The following is a 19,577-nucleotide window of genomic DNA, read 5'->3' as shown; positions in this document are numbered from 1 at the left end:
TGGCGTACGATCTAGCCCCGCCCCAGCCCCGCTCCCTCCTCCCCTCAGGCTTCTCGGTATCAAGATGACACCCTCCCGCGCTCCTTCCCCCCTTCCTCCTCCGTCCTCATCCTCAACCAGTGAAGAAGACGAAGAAACACCTCCGGCGGCCAAAAAGCTTCACGTGAGTTTTTCTTTCATTTGTGTGTCTCGTTTTGACGATTAGATGTCGGTTTCTTCTTCTTTTGTGCTTCGGTGTCTATTTGGACCGCCATTGTGTGTTACGTCTGTGTGCTGAAGTCGCAGAGTGTCGCGTCGAACAAACTTGACCGGTGGTCCCTGCAAACTTTTGGGCAACTTTGGCTTGTTGTAATGGTGTCATGGCAAGAAAAGTCTTCGTCAGAATCGAGTGGGCCTGCTGTACGAAGGAAGGAGAAATGAGGGCAGGGTGGCGATTGTTGAATGGAGCGAAAGTGGTTTGTTTGTTTTATTTCATTGTTGTTGTTGTTGCTTTTTTTGCTTGTTTGTTGTTGACCAAAAGTGTGATGGCATCTCTTGGCTTCACTCGTGACACTAGCTACCCCTTAAAAGGTGGCCAAAGTAGAGCTACATACAGTGGAGTAGACCCCTCCAGGCTCGCGGTTCGGCACCCGTGTACAGTATTCACCTATTCGCGGATTTGTTGTCAATATTTCACCCCCCCCCCCCCCAAAGAAAAACATCTTTTTTTTTTTCAAATAATTTTTTGGGGCAAACGCGTATTGGTTGTCTATTAGTGATTTTATTTATTTATTTGTAATAATGGGCTTCAATTATGTTTTGCAAATTATGTTCAACCGAAATTTAACTGAATACACGGCAGGGACAACATATGTAATGCGCAAACTGATAAAATTGATTTTTTATTTTTAGCAAATAATCATTAACTGTAGTCTTATGGCTGCAACAGGTTCCAAAAAAGCTGGAACGGTATCATATTTACCACTGTGCTGTATCACCTTTTCTTTGAACAACATTCAAAAAACGTTTGGGAACTGAGGACACCAATTGTTGAAGCTTTGTAGGTAGAATTATTGTTATTCTTGCTTGATGTATGTCTTCAGCTGTTCAACAGTCCGAGGTCTCCGTTGTCCTTCATATTGTGTTTTCAACGGGGGTCCAGGTTTGGACTGCAGGCAGGCATTTAGACATGACACTTTTAAATATGTTAAATAAATAGTCACTTCCTCTGTCATTTGTTGAAAAACTCACTTTTGCATTGTTGCAACAAAGCTCTTATTTTAGGAATAAAACGCCTTTTGGGGTTGGGGGTTTTCAGATATTTTGCGCTATTCGTAGCTGGGCTCTGTCGTTTTCCTCTTAGTTATCTTATACAATATGCTGATTTATATAGCGCTTTCACAACAGCGGCAGCTGTAACAAAGCGCTTCACAAAACAGTTAACTTAAAGTAAAATAATAAACACAACACATAACATAAAACATGGACAGTTGTGCAGTCCTAACCACTTTTCCGTCACACGCTTTGTTGTTTGAAGCAGTTTGAGATGAAAGAGGAGAGAATCAAAGTGTCCTTTAACCAGTGGATCAGAGACGTCATGCTCAAAATGTGCACACGTCGGCTACAAGCTAAGTTTCAAAGTCAACAAGAAGCTGTAGCATCCATTGACGAAAAAAGAGATTGGTTCACTTCTCCTGTCCCATGGAAATCCATTTCAATTCCAAGCGGCGACTCTCGGTTCCAAATACGCATCGGCGCTCTGCGCCAACGCTCCTCTCTTCTCATCCTCAACTTCAGCAGCCATCCATCCCGCCGCACCAACGCCGACTGTCCAACAGCGCCAACATCTCCACTGAACAAAACGAGGTTGTGAAAAATGCTGCCCATTACAGGTGCAAAAAACACAAGCGCCCCAGGTCTGTCCAGCACCGACAGTCAATGGCGCTGACATTCCTCCCAATCAAAATCTGTGCTGGCACAGGCGTGCTGCCGAGAAGGCGCAACCACCAAGCACAGATACTTCTCCTTTGACGAATGTCGTGGCCAAAAAACGCTGACAACAGTCCATATATATCAGGTCCACACGATGAAACATGTGACAAAACAAAAGACAAAAACAACAAAAAAAAAGAACAAAAAGCAAGGCTCTTGAAGAGCACTTGCCGAAGGCTGCCTACTCGAGCGCCATCTTGGAAAATGGGTTATAGGTATAGCATTTAAACTCAATTCTATTAAAATTCAGAAAGATTCCATCTCAGTCGTAAGTCGTGTTTGTTTGATGGTCTAGGTTTTTAGAATAGTTTTTATAATGGAAAAAGGCCAGCAGTCAGGGGGGAAAAAAAGGATTTGTTATTTTTGGTGGAGATTTAAGAGGTGCACTGTATGGTCTTTTTATGGCAGCTTTCATCCTGAGCGTCAGTGCTCCGTCAAGGGGGGAAAAAAAGGTGGGGGTGGATGGGTTAATTCCGCTCCCCTCAAAAAAAAGGGAAAGAAACAGTTTTTACAAGAAAGAAAAGGGAGGAGATGTCGGGAAGAGCATGTGGACAGGAAACGGCCGTTGTGTGTGTCTGGTAGTACAGTCGACTGGATCACGACTCCACTCTACGAAGTAGAATGATGTTCGCAAGCAAAGTGTGTAAGCGTGTCGCTTTTCTTTCTGTTTTGGAAGTAAAACTATGCAGCTTTGCATCTTGTCTTCACTCAGTCGTGCTTCACTGAAACCGGAAGGTGTGCTTTCCTCTTTGTTTGCTCCTTTCTGCTTATTTGTTTAAATTGAAGCCAGAAATGACACAGACTCAAACCGTTTACGTTTAAAGGTATATACATTTTCCTCTGTTGTCGTTTTCACTGTTGTACTGTGGATGTGTTGATCTGGAAAAATAGTCTTGTGTAACAGGACCCTGAAGGTAGCCGACAGACGCTAACATGCCAACGCGGATCCCTTTCAGTTGCGCTCTTTCCTCAGTCTTGATCTTTGATACCGCTTGAGTTCAGTCCTCAGATTGTCACCATGGGGAAATAATGCAGAACACTACACACACATGAGAAAGTTTGCCGTTCTCCCACAGAACCCGTTTTTCACATTTGCGAAGAAACCAAAATGCTCCTTTTTCAAGTTTTCGCATTCATGCTCCGAAACGTGGCTGTGTCAATATTTTTCAGTTCACGACAAGACTTTTGTAAAGGGACCCTTAACGTAGTCTACAAATGTGAACATGCTAATGCTAAAGCATCCCTTTCTTCCCACTGTGCTGGTCCTTTAGAGCCACTAAAGTTGAGTCATCAGATTAGCGTGGCTACACTGTGAAATATTGCCACAATTTAAGACGACCACTTTGGCCAAATGATTGTTGGATGCATTGTAAAACCTTGGCAGCATTACCCCCCCTAGGATTTATTACTCGTATAGCTAAATGATTGCAGTTGGCGAAAGGTTGAGTGGGCGTGGTTTAAAAAAAAAAAAGGAACTTTCGAAATGGTCGTCACGTCATCGTTAGGCAAGCCAGGCTCCGATTTTGCTCGCTTTGCTATTTGAACCTGCAGAGGTGGCAAAAGTGGTCACGCACGCCACTGTAGGCTCCTTCTTTGTTCTGCCTGACAAAACTGCAAGACCTGATTCAATCCAAATCATCACTGTGGTTGACTTTTCTGTACGTCATTTCTTGGACGTTTCTGGAAAAAAATGTGAGCGTATATTTATCGCGTCATAATCAAAGCAGATCGATGCACTGAAGTTTGCTAAGGCCTAGAAAAAAAGTAGTGTGTTTCCGGTAACATGAAATTCCAGCATAGGGTCGGTAAATCGGACAAAGTTTTTTTTTCCATTAAAAATTTAAACAAAATAACCATAAAACATAAAACAAGAAGACATTGACCCCGCCGCCGCCTCCGCCGACGTCCTCCTCCGCCCTCGGTGTTTACTCGGCCCGTGGTGTTCATCAAATAGTTGGCAGATTTTTTTTCGATACATTAATGGATGCTATTTTCTTAACATTACGGTGCGAGCATGCAACTGTAACACAGAAAACGCGGTTTAAACTGTCGTCGCAGATCGCGGCCGCCGCCATGTTTCAATGTTGTTGACAGACGACAGGGCAAATGACGCACGCGCTCAACTTGAATATCGCGAGAATTTGCACCGATGTAAACCTTCTGCACAAAAATGTAGAGGGTTGTTTGAAAAAAAATGTCGACCGTAAAGTTTTTTTTCGACGTAGAAATTCTCGGTCGGTCGGGTTACCGGAAACGCACTACTTTTTTTTCTACGCCTAATGAGAGAGTGAAAAACTGGACGAGTTTCCCCATCGGCACAATTTGAGCATGACGTCTCTGATCCACTGGTTAAAGGACACTTTGATTCTCTCCTCTTTCATCTCAAACTGCTTCAAACAACAGCGTGTGACGGAAAAGTGGTTAGGACTGCACGACTGTCCGTGTTTTATGTGTTGTGTTGTGTTTATTATTTTACTTTATGTTAACTGTTTTGTTAAGCGCTTTGTTACAGCTGCCGCTGTTGTGAAAGCGCTATATATATAAATCAGCATGCATTGCATTGCATTGCATCGGGAGGCTGCTGCTTGTTTCCATTGTGGCGTCCACACAAAATTCCAGATGTCAGTGAGAGCAAGGAGTTCCTTCACGCGTTACTCTCAGCATGGGAATGACCCTATCAGCCAACCCCACCCTCCCACCCCCTCTGGCAACCCCCCCCCCCCCCAAAATAACAGAGAGATAGTGTGACCCCAGTCAGTCTCTCAGTCCAGGAAACAGGCAGCCGTGAAAACGAAATGTCCTGAAACTGCGCTATCGTCAGTGAGATATGCCGGCACTTCCTGGAATTGTTTTGAAAATTCAGCCCCAAAGCCAGTTTTCACTTAGCAATGTGATTTTTTTTTAATTTTTTTATTTTTTGGTAAGGTACGTCTATTATGAGTCGACCCATCAAAAAAGTCTCAAGGACCTCTGCCCAAAGACGCACAGTAAGTCTGTCCCATTTGGGTCAAGGCAGCCATTTCGGCACCAAAACGCTGGAATTTGTTTTGGTTTCTTAATCTTTTTTATTATTAAAAAAAATGTCAACAAAGTGATATTTGGGAGGAGTGCCTATTATGAGTAGACCGACCAAAAAGTCTCAAGAAGTCGTGCCCGGAATTACACAGGAGGTCTGCCATTTTGGTTCAAAGCAACTTTGGAAAGGAAAGTTGAATCGAATTTGGTTCATGACTTCATTGTTATTTTAAAAATTCAGCTCTTGGAGCCAGTTTCACTTGGCGGCGTAAACGTTGGTTGGCGTGTGTGTCATGTAGCCGTACAAGAAAGTCTGAAGAGGCCTTTGCTCAAAAAGACACAAATTGTTGTTCAAAGCAGCCATTTTGGTCACTCTTGAATTGATTTTGTTTCTTCATCTTTATTACTTTAAAAATTCACCTCCCAGCGCCAGTTTCTTTTGGTCATGCGAAATTTGTTTGGAATGTCTATTGGGAGTAGACTCACACAAAAAAAAAAAAGTCTCGAGTCATGCCTCAAGATAACACAGGAAGTCTGCAGGGAACTCTTGAATTTGTGTCATTATTTGATCTTTTTTCAAAAGTCATCCCTCGGAGGCAGGCTCATGTAAAAACATGCAAGTGAATCGACATCTTTGTTGTGAGTAGACCAGCAAAAAAAGTCAACAACACATGCCCAAAAAAAATCAGCCATTTTGGCCCTTTTGGGTTTGAACATTGCAGCCAAGGTTTAGAATGAAATTCCAAGTCAGTAAAGTTTTATAGGAGCTCATTTGTGTTCCAGAGATTTATTTTATTTATTTTTTGATGTGTGTGTGTGTGTAGGTTTCTTCTGTTCATTTACTCTCAAACCTGACCTTACTTTGTCCCCTCGCTGTTTTAACCTTTTGTATGAGTTTGTACAGCGGAGCCATGTGCTAATGCACTTTGCTAATCCATGAGCTTAACTTCTTTTTTTTCCTCTTTTTGAGTTCACAAGGAGGCCCACCTGGCAACGATTAAAACAGACTTTCAGTTGTGCTCTTGCCTTTTGGCTGCTCTCCGAATGGTACGCTCGTTCCCTACTACCCGATCACGATCGAGGGATTTCTATATAGTGGACTGTATCGGCGACGGGCCGACCCGCAAGTTGCGAAAATTTGCATGTAACGGCCATTGAAATATAGTGGGGGAAGAGAAAAATGAATTCTTCAAAGAAATGCTGAAAAGCATTCATTTTTTCATTTTATGTATTCCACTCAAAATGGGGAGTATTTGGGGCGAAACATAATTTTAAAGTATTGAAAAAAGTTGATGGGGATTAAAAAAACCCCAACAATATTCAAATCCATGGATGCGGAACCGCAAATATGCGGCGGTCGACTGTACTACTTGTCACATTTAGAGGGCTCCAGGGCTCTGTCTTGGGTCCATTATTGTTTAGTCGATAAATAATATGTGAGCTATCAGATTTTATTTCTTCAATATTTTTATGGGGAAAATGCATTTCAATTGGCGGCAGTTATTTTCTATGCTGATTTGCGGGCTGGCCGAGTCCCTTTCCCAATAGAACGCGACGACTCTAGTGGACCGTAGTTCTTCCATCAGTGCCATGAAAACACGTTTTGCAACAGTACTTTACATGATTCATGCTCTGAGGATTTACAGTATGCTCACCACACATTCCAAACTTGTCAGTATGGAGAGTGATTTGGAACACAGCCTTACTCTGATGTATTTTTTTTTTTTTTCGCTTCTCCCCGATGCGCCGCACAGGAACGCAGCCTAGCGTACTGTATAGGAAGGGAACGCCCTCGCTGGGGCCCTGTGGAGATGAAGGCGAAGCAAGCGGAGCTTGTGGGAGCCCGCCGGAGGTGCAGATGAGGTTAGCGGGAATGCTACCAGGGCCACGCCCCCTCGCACCTCCGGCCATGTTGTCGAAGAGGAAGGTGTGCGTGGTGCTGGGCATCGCCGCCTTCCTCCTCCTCATGCTCGCCAGCCAGAGCATCCAGAGGAAGCACTTCCTATCGCTGTCCGTGGCCACGCCCACCCGAGACAACATCAGCCAGGAGACGGGTGAGAGATGCTCACTTTTGAGCAGGACTCGCACGTTGAGATTTTAATGTCGAGGGTTACAGTTTGAAAGTACTGTGGGAGACCCGGTTCGGGTTCCAGGCCAGTGTAAAGGTTTCAATATGTCGGGGTCACAGATTTTAAAGTTTTGGTTGGAACCCCTAGTTCGGGTTTTAAACACGGTCTTAGTGTTTTATGTTCGTGTTTGAAGCCTGATTAGCTTTTTAAACAAGGGTTCATGTTTCAAATGATGCTGTCAAGTCATGATAAGATAATAAGATAAGATAAGATATCCTTTATTAGTCCCACACTGGGGAAATTTACAGCCTCCAGCAGCAAGAATGTAAGCAGAAAGAAGAAGAAAAAACAAACAAACACCGTCCAATTAAGTGCAATATAAATACAAAATGGATAAATCGCAGTGCTATTTACAGTTGTTTTCCACATCATTCAATTATTAAATATTATTGTTGCTATTTTTTATTCAGCGGCCTGACAGCAGTTGGTACAGTTGGTTACAATGTGAAGCAAGGGTGAGGGGTTCAAATGTTTTCAAGCCAAGCTTGGGGTTTCAAACTAGGACTCCAAACCAGCCAAAGGATTACAAAATTGGGTCGCAAACAAGAGATCGGGTTTTAAAGTCGAGTTAGGGTTTCAGATTAGGCGTGTTTTGAGAATCAGACTTCACGCTCCGATTTAGTATTTTAAACAAAGGCTGGAGTTTCAACTTTCGGATTCTAAAACAAAGTTAGGGATTCATACAGACTCAGGGTTTTATCTCAGGGTGATGCTATTTAGTTAGGATTTGAGCCTGGGTTGGGTTTCAAGACGAGGTTTGGTTTCTGTTTTGAGGATGGATGTTGTGTTTGCAGAGCTTCCTGTTGACGTCGGCGGCCCCCACAAACTTCTTAGCACCGCCCCACTTGAGAAGCTGGCGCAAGGCGATGATGGGCGGGACGCAAGGTAACACAGCGAAGGGAGTGGGGGGGTCCCCCCTAATATTTTGGGGTTGGTCTCACCGGCGCGCTCCTCTCAGGCCCTGCGGTTGTCCCGAGTCGTGTGTGTCTGACCTGAGCGAATCCGACTGGTTCCGCCGTCGCTACGATCCCCAACAGCAGCCCGTCCTGCGCAGCGCCAAGGACCGCTTGAACCCGGAGGCGCTTAACTGGTGGCTTGTGAGAACTGCACGCTCGACATCCAAAACACATTACGTACAATTTTTGAAAAGATCATTGAAACGAACCTAACATGCACGTGTTCCTAATCTACGTCAGCGGCAGTCCCATCCCAAATGAACTCTTTCGTAAACAAATAAGACCGTTTGGTCCGACGAGCAACATTTGACAAACACGGACATCTTCAAAATGTTTTAAAAAAGCGATAAATGTAGAATCTTGCTGTCACTATCAAATATTTTTAGAATTGATAGAGTTTTCCACTCCTTTTCATAACCCTCAAATCGACTTCCTTCATCAACAAACCGTGTTTTCGTCAACACGAGAGGCCAGTTGAGAAGGCGGTCGGCACGATATGGCCTGAGATCTTTTAGCCAACTGGTCGCCTTCCGGGAAGTTATTTGTGGGCAGGGCGGGCAGCTTCCATTAGGAGCAGCAGCCACGCCGATGACGACGAGAGTGGAAAGATGTCATGACAACGAATTGGAAGAGCCAGCGCCATGTGCAGGCCAGCGTCTGTGGAGCATCCGCAACGTCCGTTTATGGTTCTGCCTGGCGGTGGGACCGGCACGTCTGAGCGTATTTCCTGCTCGACATTAACGCGCGCGCACACGCACACACACACACACACACACACACATGCCATTAGGAGATTAAAAGGTGTGGCGTTGGGTTGGGGGGGGGGGGGGGCAGACGGTGATTTCATCTTGCTGAGTCACTGTGTCGTCAGTGCACCAAGCAGCCAGATTGGCCCCTTGAGGCAGGAGTTGATGGGAGCACAGTCGCTACTCAAAGCGCCGGTTTCTTCAATCTTCTTTCCACGTTAAAGTCAATTTTACTTTGAACCCCCCCTCAAAAAAAAAATAGGGGAATGAAAAATAGAACTACAATACAGTGGGCACCCGTATACTCGTGGTTCGATGCCATGGGTTCACTTTTTTTGTTTTTCTCTTCTCTATTTAAATAAATAAAATCAAATCCATATATGGTGGCCCTGAAATGCAAAACACAACACCAAATTACTAAATCCAACAGCAAAAAAAGAGACCAATCTAAACACAACATCAAATAAAAATGGAAACCAATTTAAAAAAAAAACACCAAAAAGATAAGTCAAGTCAAGTCAACAGTATTTATAGAGCACTTTCAAACAGCCATCGCTGCATACAAAGTGCTGTACATGGAGCAATTTAACATGCACAATAAACAGTAAGACAAATCGGTAATAAAGGTGGTAGAAAGCACCAAACAGTAAAACCAAGAACAAATCTAAGTCATGCTGAGTCGAATGCCAAAGAATACAAGTGAGTTTTGAGGAGGGTTTTGAAGATGGGCAGCGAGGAGGCTTGCCGAATGTTTAGTGGGAGGTCATTCCAGAGAGAGGGACCAGCACAACAAAACACAACAGCAAACCAAAAAATTGACAAAACACTACCGTGTATTTGAGTCACAAGAACCAAAAAAATTAATCGGAACCGCAAAGTACAGGTATCTGGTGCGTTTTGTGCATTTAGCGTTGCACTTTGTTTTTTTGTTTTTTTTGTGCAGGTATTTTACAATAACCCCCAACCCCCCCACCTTTAACCCGCGTGGAACGACGGGCTGTTTTTTTTGCCTCCGCAGAGTCTTCAGCGCTCGGGTAACGACCATACGCTACAGGAAGTGATGTCACGCATGTTTCAAATCATCTCCCCGCCTTCCGTGGACTTCACGCCGCGGCTGTCGCGTTGCCGCGTTTGCGCCGTGGTGGGCAACTCGGGCAACCTGCAGAAGTCGGGACACGGAAAGCTCATCGACTCGCATGACTCCGTCATCCGGTACGTTTTCCACTCACATGCTTCAACCTTAAAGAAAATGATTTTGGTTTATTTTTTTTTTTTTTGTTTTGTTTTTTGGGCTAGCTCAATGACATTTTTTTTTCATGAATATTGCGACAGTAGGTAAAAATGGCTAAGCCAAGTCTTTTTTTTTTTTTTTTAATCTCACTTCCTTTTCTTGTCATCAGTCAATATGATCATGTTTCCATTCATTAGAACGGAATCCGTGATTCTTTCTCTTCCCATATCACGTGAATCGCAGTTCAACCTGCAAAAAAAACTAACGCATGGCCACATCTGACCGATTCCCGTTTTCCCCGCTCAGGATGAACAAGGCGGTGACGCACGGCTTCGAAAGAGACGTGGGGAACCGCACGACGCATCACTTTATGTACCCGGAAAGCGCGGTGGACGTGGGCCACGGCGTCAGTCTCATCCTGCTGCCCTTCAAGCTGCGAGACATGGAATGGCTGAGCAGCGCCCTCTCCACCGGCCACGTCAAAATGTAATGACTTCCACCAAATCCGCATGGCAAACCTGCGAGGTTGAGAATCGTCACTGACGCGAGCCTTCCGGTTTTCAGAAACATCAAAGACAATTTAGTCTGAAGGAACCTAATGTCGCTGTTTTTGGAGCGACCAAAAAGGTTTACAAACTTTCAACGAACACAATGGCAACAATTTGGAAACATCAGACCATTTCCGAGAACCTTATGTGTGGGTCTTTAAAAACTTGAAAGTCAATTTATTTCCTTCAACAAATGTAACAAATATTTTTGCAAATCAAAGACCGTTGAGCTCAACAAATCTGAACTATGCACAAAAAGTTGAGTACGGTTTTCATTGAACCCAATGTAAACCTCAAAGAGGAGAATTTATTATTATTTTTTTGGGTCAGAAAAAAGAAATCTGACCATTTAGCACACCGGTGTCAAACTCTAGGCCGGGGGGCCAGTTCATTTTATGTGGCCCGCGAAAGCAAATCATGTGTGTCAACTTGGTCAAATCTGTACCCAAATGTGAAATTGCCGTGTGTAAAAACGTTGAGATTTCGCAATAATTTACACTCACTAGAACAAAAATTGAACAAACTATTGTAATTGACTTGACTGATTTCAAAACCAGCAACCGATTTATTTGTTGTCTACAAGTAATAATTTTGTGGTTTCGCTGTAATAATGGCACTCCGAGGGAAGACGTAACTCCAAATTGGCTCGCGACTAAAATGAATTTGACACCGCTGATTCAGCAATGTCAGCAACTTTTATTTTTTATTTTTAATGAACCTTATTTTTAAACATCAAAGACGTTAAGAATCTTGACCTCACCTTCTTCCGCACACAAAAAGTTTCCCACAAAAGTCCAAAAGAATTTGTGAGCATCAAAGACTAGTGTTGTCTTCCGTCCGCGTTTTTAAAAAAAAAATTTCTTTAATGTCAACATCAAAGATGATGTGATGTTTTTGTGTGCTCAGGACGTACATGCGTGTGAGAGAGCGAGTGGAGGCCGATAAAGACAAGGTAAGTGTGGCGAAGGGCCCGGTTGACGTGCGCGCGACAACATGCTCACGGCGTGTGCGCGCAGGTGGTGGTGGTGAGCCCGGCATTCTTCAAGTACGTGCACGAGCGCTGGACGGAGCGTCACGGCCGCTACCCGTCCACCGGGATGCTCGCCATCGTCTTCGCGCTGCACATCTGCGACCAGGTCACCGTGGCAACCGCTCAACCACACTCCGCTCCGCTCGTCTTCCTCACAACTCATCCTCCTTTCTACTCTTCCCTTGGTCCTTTTCCGATCACCTTCCTTCCTTTGTCCCTCCATTCTTTGTCATCTGCTTTTTTTTCCCTTCATCCCTCCCTCTCTCCTTTTTTCTTTACGTTCTTGCTTTTTTCCCCCCTTTCCATTTTTTTCTTCCTTTCTTCTGTACAGTCACCTTTTGTTCTTCTTCCTGATTTCCTTTCAGCCATTCTTTCCTCTTTGGCGCTTCTATTTTTCTTTTCCTTTCCCTTCCTTCCATCCGTTTGCCTTATTTCCTGTACTTCTTTTCCTCTTTCTGATTTCATTTCTTACGTCCTTGCGCACCTCCCTTTATCTTTCACTCTGTTCTTCCTTTCCTTCTTTTGTCCTCCATTCTTTTTCTCCTTCCATTCTTCTTTTGATTCTTCCTTTCCCTAACCGTCTCATTTTCCTTCCTTTCCTCCGTCCTTGTTTCCTGTCCGCAGGTCTCCGTGTTTGGTTACGGGGCCGACAAGCAGGGCAATTGGCACCACTACTGGGAGGAGAACCGCTACGCCGGCGCCTTCCGCAAGACGGGCGTGCACAGCGCCGACTTTGAGATGCAAGTCATACGGCAGTTGGCCGAGGAGGGAAAGATCCGATTGCACGCGTGATCCGAGGCCCACCCCGACCGTCCTAGCGCTCGGACGTCCTCTGGCACTGAACAAACAAAACCTGAGCGGGCCAAAACCTTGGCGTCGTCCATTTTGTGCCTTTTTCACAAGACAGTAGAGCGTCCTGCAACCCCAGAAAAAAAAAAAAACTTTGTTCTGAGATGGGGAACAACCACACACTTTCTGAGGGGAGTTTTGTATTATTTTGCATAATGACTTTTTTTTTTGTTCCCTCCTCCTCCCTCATCTGAGCACTTTGCCTTAAGGAAATGGCAGCCATTTTGTGGCTTCACTGATAACTTATCCTTTCATTCAAGCTGAATGGTCACCGTCCTGTCAGTATTTTGTCCCCATTTTTGTTATGCTTCCATCTTAAATTCCCGAATGATTTCAATCAATTTTCCTCTGAAGTTGTACAAACAATACCGCATGGTGACAAAGTCATAAACATGTTAGCATTTAAAATTCTGTACGTGTGGCATGAGCGTGCGAAAATAGGTTGATCCAACTGCATCCATCCATATCCCAAAAAACACAAATATTACATATGTTATCATATATATATTTTCATATTTAGTAATAAAAATAACTTTTTGTTTTATGCGACCGGTTGCTAAAATGCTCCCTAAAATGACGTTTCAGTTGGAGTGTTAAAATAAAGCCCACAAATATCACACCTTTATTGTATTAAGTAGACAGAAATATCAGATGTGAGAATTCAGCGAGAATCATTCCCGCAAATTCAACACTCAATGTCCTAGTGTAACACTTATATTTCTTGCACATTTATAAAAACATTTTGCCGCGTCTTATTAGTTTTGGTTTTGCACGCCCCAACGTTGTCGTGGCAAATTGTGAGGGGGTCATTGAATAGATTTTTGGTACAAGCGTGGCATCAAAACTGAATCATGTTTTGCTTGTTACTTGCCTTGCAAATGTTGCAAAAAAACTTTGGCACATTCACCACTTTTTTGTCGTACCGAAAGTCAGCACCACCTGCTGGTGTTGACTTGTACTGTGAATGTGAAAAGTCCTCCGATGGCCAGTCGCTTGTGCGCTCACTGCTTTTCGCTTGCAAACGACAACGAAGGAAAAAATGTAGACCACGCAGTATTTTTGTGTTTGTATGTGTGTGTGTGTGTGTGGGGGGGGATTCATTTCAAATGTTGGCCTTTTTTCGTCACTTTTTTTTCAATTTTCTTGGGGCTCTATGGAAAGGAAGTGTTTATTTATGAATCGAGTTACATTTACATTAGTTCTCAACCACTAACGCCTGAAGCCTTTGAATTCCTGTGAAACAATGTCTTCATAATATTAGGAGTTTTCTGACAATGTTTTTCTTTTTTTGAAGTGGCCCTTTTCATTTGCTCAAGTTTACATGGTGGTGTTGTGATTGTAGTTTTCCTGGTCACTATTATCAAAATGGATCCTTTCAAGGCATCAAAAGTCTAAACAGCTTTGCGCCACCATTTATCTCCTGCTTTAGTCCAAGTGCACCACCCCTTCACCTGCCCACCCCCCCCCCTTTTTTTTTTTTTAATAATGCGCTTGCCATATTTGACCCATTCTCCCCTCCCCATGTGGCCAGCTTGACATTAAGATTCTGTTTTCTGAATGTGTGAAGGCACTGCTGCCACTTGGACTGAAAAATGAGAAAATAAAACGGTTTAAAAAAGACAACCAAAAGTTTTTTTTCTATTCAAAAAAGAGGTAAAGTTTGTCATTTTTTATTGTACTTTCACTGGCCCTTTTGGCAACATTTCCTTGCTGTGTGTACTTTTTTTTTTTTTTTTTTTTTAATGTGGTGGTTCTGTTGATGTTTGTGTGTCTGAAGGCAGGAAGTGACATGCTACTTGGCTGCTGAGGCGTCTTTGAAGGCAGCTGGCAGTGTTCATCCGGGTGTCGGAGCGCTTCTGAGCTGTGCAATCATTGACTTCAGTTTGACATTGGCTGCACAAAGGAAGATGGAAATAACCCTCTCTGCTCTGGTTCCTCTTCAATGTAGCCGTGCTGCGGAATGCACACACACACACACACACATTCAGCATATAAAAGGATCCCAAAACCTAAATCCATAGTTCTTCATCCACTTCCTTTATGTGTCCAAATACTTTTGTCCAAACATTTCTATTCAGTTCCTGGAGGTGTGCAGATACCCTCCCCCCCCAAACTCTACATTTTATTTTTCACTTCCTGCACTTGTGTCCAAATTTACCACTTCCCCTCTCAAAATGTGTCCTGGTAGTTTTGTGTGAAACCAATGTGTTTTTTTTTTTTGTTTTTCACATTACTAAGTGTTCCTGTCGTTTCCCAGTACTCTTGTCCAAACTCCAGGTTTTCACTTCCTATAATTACCCCAGTGTTGTAAAAAGTTCATGTACACGCCCCCCCCCCCCCCCACACACACACACACACACTTGCGCGCACTTGCTGGAAGTGTCCCAATACTTAGTCTCAATTTTTGGGATTCAATACGTACCCACCAGTCGGTGCCGTCCTGGCCTAGGACCACAATGACTTGGCCCTCGCTGAAGCTCAGCTCGTCGTGGTGGTCCGCCTCGCAGTCATAAAGGGCACGGACACGACGGGCGGACCCTCGACAACCCCGAGGCTGCCCAAGACAAAAGTGACTGGCTGTTATGCAACTGATACTAATTATAGCATGCTGATGTGACTGGTCATTTTAGAGCTAATGCTAGCACATTAACGCGACTGGTCACTAATGAGTTAATGCTATTAAGGTAAAGGTTTTACAGTTTAGCCCATATGCAAAAAAAGAAAAAAATAGTTCAGCGTACATGATAGCAGGCTGACATGATTGGTCATTATTAAAGTCACGCTAACAACTTAAAGTGATGAACTAGTTTTTTATGAAGACCTGCGAATATGACTGGTCATTTTAGAGTGAATGCTAACAAGGTCAAGGGATTGCTCATTACAATGGAATGTTAGCATGCTATCATGTCTGGCCATTTTAGAGGGAATGCCTGCATCCTAACTTCACTGCTCATTTCAGAGTTAATAACAGTGTAAACTGATTGGTCTGTACAGCAGTAGGGCTAACATGATATCACGATAAGTTAATTAATGTACATGCTAGCAGGCTACCATGGTTGGATGTTATTGAAGTTTAACTTCCCAGTCAGCAAAGGCATCTGGCATGAAGCTGGCACAGCTGGCCTTGAGTCGGCACTGGCATAATGCATGTGGGCCGTACACGGCCCAGGAGTGGCAATGGAGGCACTGGCTTGACTCTGGCAAACCAGATGAGGGCCAGTTGTGGAGTGAAGTATTTGGGCCAGAAATCTATTTACAACTCCGGCCCGTATATATTTTTTCAACACACAGCCTTGTTTTACAATTGCACACCAATGCGGAATTCCATTCATCACACACACACACACACACACACACACACACACACGCACGCACGCGAGGTTCAATCAGGCCCACAGGATAATTTAAAAATGAAAAAAAATGCATTAAAAACACAGAATTAATATTTTTAATAAGGTGCAATTGATTGAGTATCCGCTAAAGGACACTGTTTTGACCAGAGAAGAAGACAACAGCAGCCTCAGTCCGTCACTGAAACAGACCGATGACAGCAGACGCTATCAATAGCACTCTTACATTTACACATTTAATAGCACTCTCCTTAGTTTGTAAGGTGTAGGCAGGGATTACATTTAGATTTTATATGCACGTGTAAATGGTTTAAAACTTCCTTTCTTTATAAATCTTGTTTAATCATAAAGTGCATTACTATATTTTTCAATACCAATTACTTGTTAAAGTTTGTACAATCAATGGGATCAGTTGCAATGCATATATGTGAATGATAAAAGTAAATTGCACATTTGTTGAAGAAAATGTAATGTGCTTCATGAAATGTTTTGTAAAAGATACGTTCATTCGATTTCAACATTTTCCAAATGTTCTTGTGCTTCTTTATACCAAAACAAAGGAAAGACATATTGTTTTGGTTGTTTATAGCAAAGTATGGGATCATTTTAATGGTCCGGCCCACTTGACATCTCACGAGGCCGTATGTGGCCCACCATGTGAAATGAATTTGACACCAGTGATGAATAGTAAGGCGTTTTTAGCGGGAAAAAAACGACCATGTATAGTAAGGCGTTTTTGGACGAAAAAAACGACCCTGTATAGTAAGGCATTTTTGGACAAAATTTTTAGCCGAAAAAAACGACCATGTATAGTAAGGCGTTTTTAGCCGAAAAAAACAACCATGTATAGAAAGGCGTTTTTAGCCCAAAAAAAAACGACCATGTATAGTAAGGCGTTTTTAGCCCAAAAAACACGACTATGTATAGTAAGGCATTTTTGGACGAAATTTTTAGCCGAAAAAAACGACCATGTATACTAAGGCGTTTTTAGCCGAAAAAAAACAACCATGTATAGAAAGGCGTTTTTGGACGAAATTTTTAGCCGAAAAAAACAACCATGTAGTAAGGCGTTTTTAGCCGAAAAAAACGACCATGTATAGTAAGGTGTTTTTAGCCGAAAAAAAAAAACGACCATGTATAGTAAGGCGTTTTTAGCCCAAAAAACACGACCATGTATAGTAAGGCCTTTTTGGACGAAAAAAACGACCATGTATAGTAAGGCATTTTTGGACGAAAAAAAACGACCATGTATAGTAAGGCGTTTTTCGACGAAATTTTTAGCCGAAAAAAATGACCATGTATACTAAGAAGTTTTTAGCCGAAAAAAATGACCATGTATAGTAAGGCGTTTTTGGCCGCAAAAATTTACCATGTATAGCAAGGCATTTTTGTACGAAATTTTTAGCCGAAAAAAACCACCACGTATAGTAAGGCGTTTTTAGCCCAAAAAACACGACCATGTATAGTAAGGCCTTTTTGGACGAAAAAAACGACCATGTATACTAAGGCGTTTTTAGCCGAAAAAAACGACCATGTATAGTAAGGCGTTTTTGGACGAAATTTTTAGCCGAAAAAAACGACCATGTATATATAGTAAGGCGTTTTTAGCCGAAAAAAAAGACCATGTATAGTAAGGCATTTTTGGATGAAATTTTTTGCCTAAAAAAAAGGCCATGTATACTAAGGCGTTTTTAGCCAAAAAAACACGACCATGTATAGTAAGGCGTTTTTAGCCAAAAAAACACGACCATGTATAGTAAGGCGTTTTTAGCCCAAAAAACACGACCATGTATAGTAAGGCCTTTTTGGACGAAAAAAACGACCATGTATACTAAGGCGTTTTTAGCCGAAAAAAAACAACCATGTATAGTAAGGCGTTTTTGGACGAAAAAAACGACCATGTATAGTAAGGCATTTTTGGACGATATTTTTAACCGAAAAAAACGACCATGTATACTAAGAAGTTTTTAGCTGAAAAAAACGACCATGTATAGTAAGGCCTTTTTGGACGAAAAAAACGACCATGTATAGTAAGGCCTTTTTAGCCGAAAAATGACCATGTATAGTAAGGCCTTTTTGGATGAAATTTTTAGCCGAAAAAATCGACCATGTATAGTAAGGCGTTTTTAGCCGAAAAAAACGACCATGTATATATAGTAAGGCATTTTTGGACGAAACTTTTAGCCGAAAAAAAACGACCATGTAGTCAGTTTTTAGCCAAAAGAAACGACCATGATTAATAAAAAAAGACAACTCCACAGCTCTATGTGGTGCTTTGGCTCAGTGGTAGAGTGATGTAGTGCCACACCAGAGGTTGAGTGTTCGATCCCTGCTTGTTGCAACAATGTCTACTCTTTAACCACCATACACAACTTATTTGAGGAAAAAAACAAAACAACACAAAGGTTCATTGTGGTGGGTTAGCTCAGTGGTAGAAAGCTGAAGCCCCAAATCCAGCGGTTGGGTGTTCGATTCCCAGTGTTTGCTACAAGGTCACATCTTTCTTTAACCACCATTTGCAGCTTTATTGAAGAAAACACAAAACAAACATGAAGTTGTGTGTGGTGTGGCTTAGGGGTAGAGAAACGATGTCCCAAACTAGGGGTTGGGTGTTCAATCCCCAGAGGTTGCACCCATATCCCTTCTTTCTTTGACCAACATGATAAGTAAGGCTTATTGAAGTCGTTTTTTGTATCGTAAGGCCTTTTCGCCGAAAAAAACGACCATGTATAGTAAGGCCTTTTTGGACGAAAAAAACGACCATGTATAATAAGTAAGGCATTTTTGGACGAAATTTTTAGCCGAAAAAACCGACCATGTATGGTAAGGCGTTTTTACCGAAAAAAACGACCATGTATAGTAAGGCGTTTTTAGCCGAAAAAACCCCGACCACGTATAGTAAGGTGTTTTTGGACGAAAAAAACGACCATGTATAGTAAGGCATTTTTGGACGAAAATTTTAGCCGAAAAAAACAACCATGTATAGTAAGGCGTTTGTAGCGGGAAAAAACGACCATGTATAGTAAGGCGTTTTTAGCCGAAAAAAAACGACCATGTATATATAGTAAGGCATTTTTGGACGAAATTTTTAGCCGAAAAAAACAACCATGTACAGTAATGCATTTTTAGACGAAAAAAACGACCATGTATATAGTAAGGCGTTTTTAGCCGAAAAAAAACGACCATGTAAAGTAAGGTGTTTTTAGCCGAAACAAACGACCATGAATAGTAAGGCGTTTTTAGCCGAAAAAAAGGACCATGTATATATAGTAAGGCGTTTTGAGTAAAAAAAAAAAAACCAACCCTGTATAGTAAGGCGTTTTTAGACGAAAAAAACGACCATGTATAGTAAGGTGTTTTTAGCCGAAAAAAACCGACCATGTATAGTAAGGTGTTTTTGGACGAAATTTTTAGCCGAAAAAAACAACCATATATAGTAAGCCGTTTTTAGCCGAAAAAAAATGACCATGTATAGTAAGGTGTTTTAACTCGAAAAAAACGACCATTTCGACTAAAAACGCCTTACTACACATAGTCGTTTTTTTCCGCTAAAAACGCCTTACTATAATGGTCGTTTTTTTCAGTTAAAAACGCCTTCCTATACATGGTCGTTTTTTTCGAGTTAAAATGCCTTACTATACATGGTCATTTTTTTCGGCTAAAAACGCCTTACTACACATGGTCTTTTTTTTCGGCTAAAAACGCCTTACTATACATGGTCGTTTTTTTCGTCTAAAAACGCCTTACTTTAC

At 42.4% G+C, this 19,577-nt stretch overlaps 2 protein-coding genes across 11 annotated transcripts in view; one reads left to right on the top strand and one right to left on the bottom strand.

Annotated features, from left to right (window-relative positions):
- The first annotated feature begins 35 nt into the window (after positions 1-35).
- On the top strand, positions 36-14,489 carry st3gal8 (ST3 beta-galactoside alpha-2,3-sialyltransferase 8). 3 transcript variants are annotated; one of them, XM_086118536.1, is made up of 9 exons: positions 36-163; positions 6,741-7,040; positions 7,910-8,000; positions 8,074-8,212; positions 9,836-10,029; positions 10,355-10,534; positions 11,503-11,548; positions 11,613-11,732; positions 12,251-14,489. In XM_086118536.1, the coding sequence occupies exons 2-9, from the start codon at positions 6,845-6,847 to the stop codon at positions 12,416-12,418; spliced, it is 1,134 nt and encodes a 377-aa protein (XP_085974662.1). In that variant the 5' UTR covers positions 36-163; positions 6,741-6,844; the 3' UTR covers positions 12,419-14,489. The 3 variants fall into 3 exon arrangements, with proteins under 3 accessions (XP_085974662.1, XP_085974665.1, XP_085974664.1); XM_086118539.1 differs by lacking the exon at positions 36-163 and adding an exon at positions 2,560-2,610; XM_086118538.1 differs by lacking the exon at positions 36-163 and adding an exon at positions 2,591-2,614.
- The window catches only part of unm_sa1614 (un-named sa1614), an 18,767-nt gene continuing 12,258 nt past the window's right edge, over positions 13,069-19,577 (bottom strand). For 6 of the 8 annotated variants that reach the window (XM_086118528.1, XM_086118530.1, XM_086118532.1 and 3 more), the window contains 2 exons: positions 14,902-15,029; positions 13,069-14,428 (listed from right to left, as the gene is read on the bottom strand). In XM_086118528.1, coding sequence (XP_085974654.1) covers positions 14,215-14,428; positions 14,902-15,029 — 342 coding nt within the window. In that variant the 3' untranslated portion in view covers positions 13,069-14,214. Of the gene's footprint in view, positions 14,429-14,897; positions 15,030-19,577 lie in introns of all 8 variants that reach the window. The other 2 variants (XM_086118531.1, XM_086118535.1) reach the window with 1 other exon arrangement.

This window comes from Hippocampus guttulatus, chromosome 8 (assembly GCF_054856545.1).
Source record: "Hippocampus guttulatus isolate MCC_2025c chromosome 8, RoL_Hgut_1.0, whole genome shotgun sequence".
Taxonomy (NCBI): domain Eukaryota; kingdom Metazoa; phylum Chordata; class Actinopteri; order Syngnathiformes; family Syngnathidae; genus Hippocampus; species Hippocampus guttulatus.
Note: the sequence above shows the minus strand (reverse complement) of the source record. Positions and strands in the feature narration are given on the sequence as shown.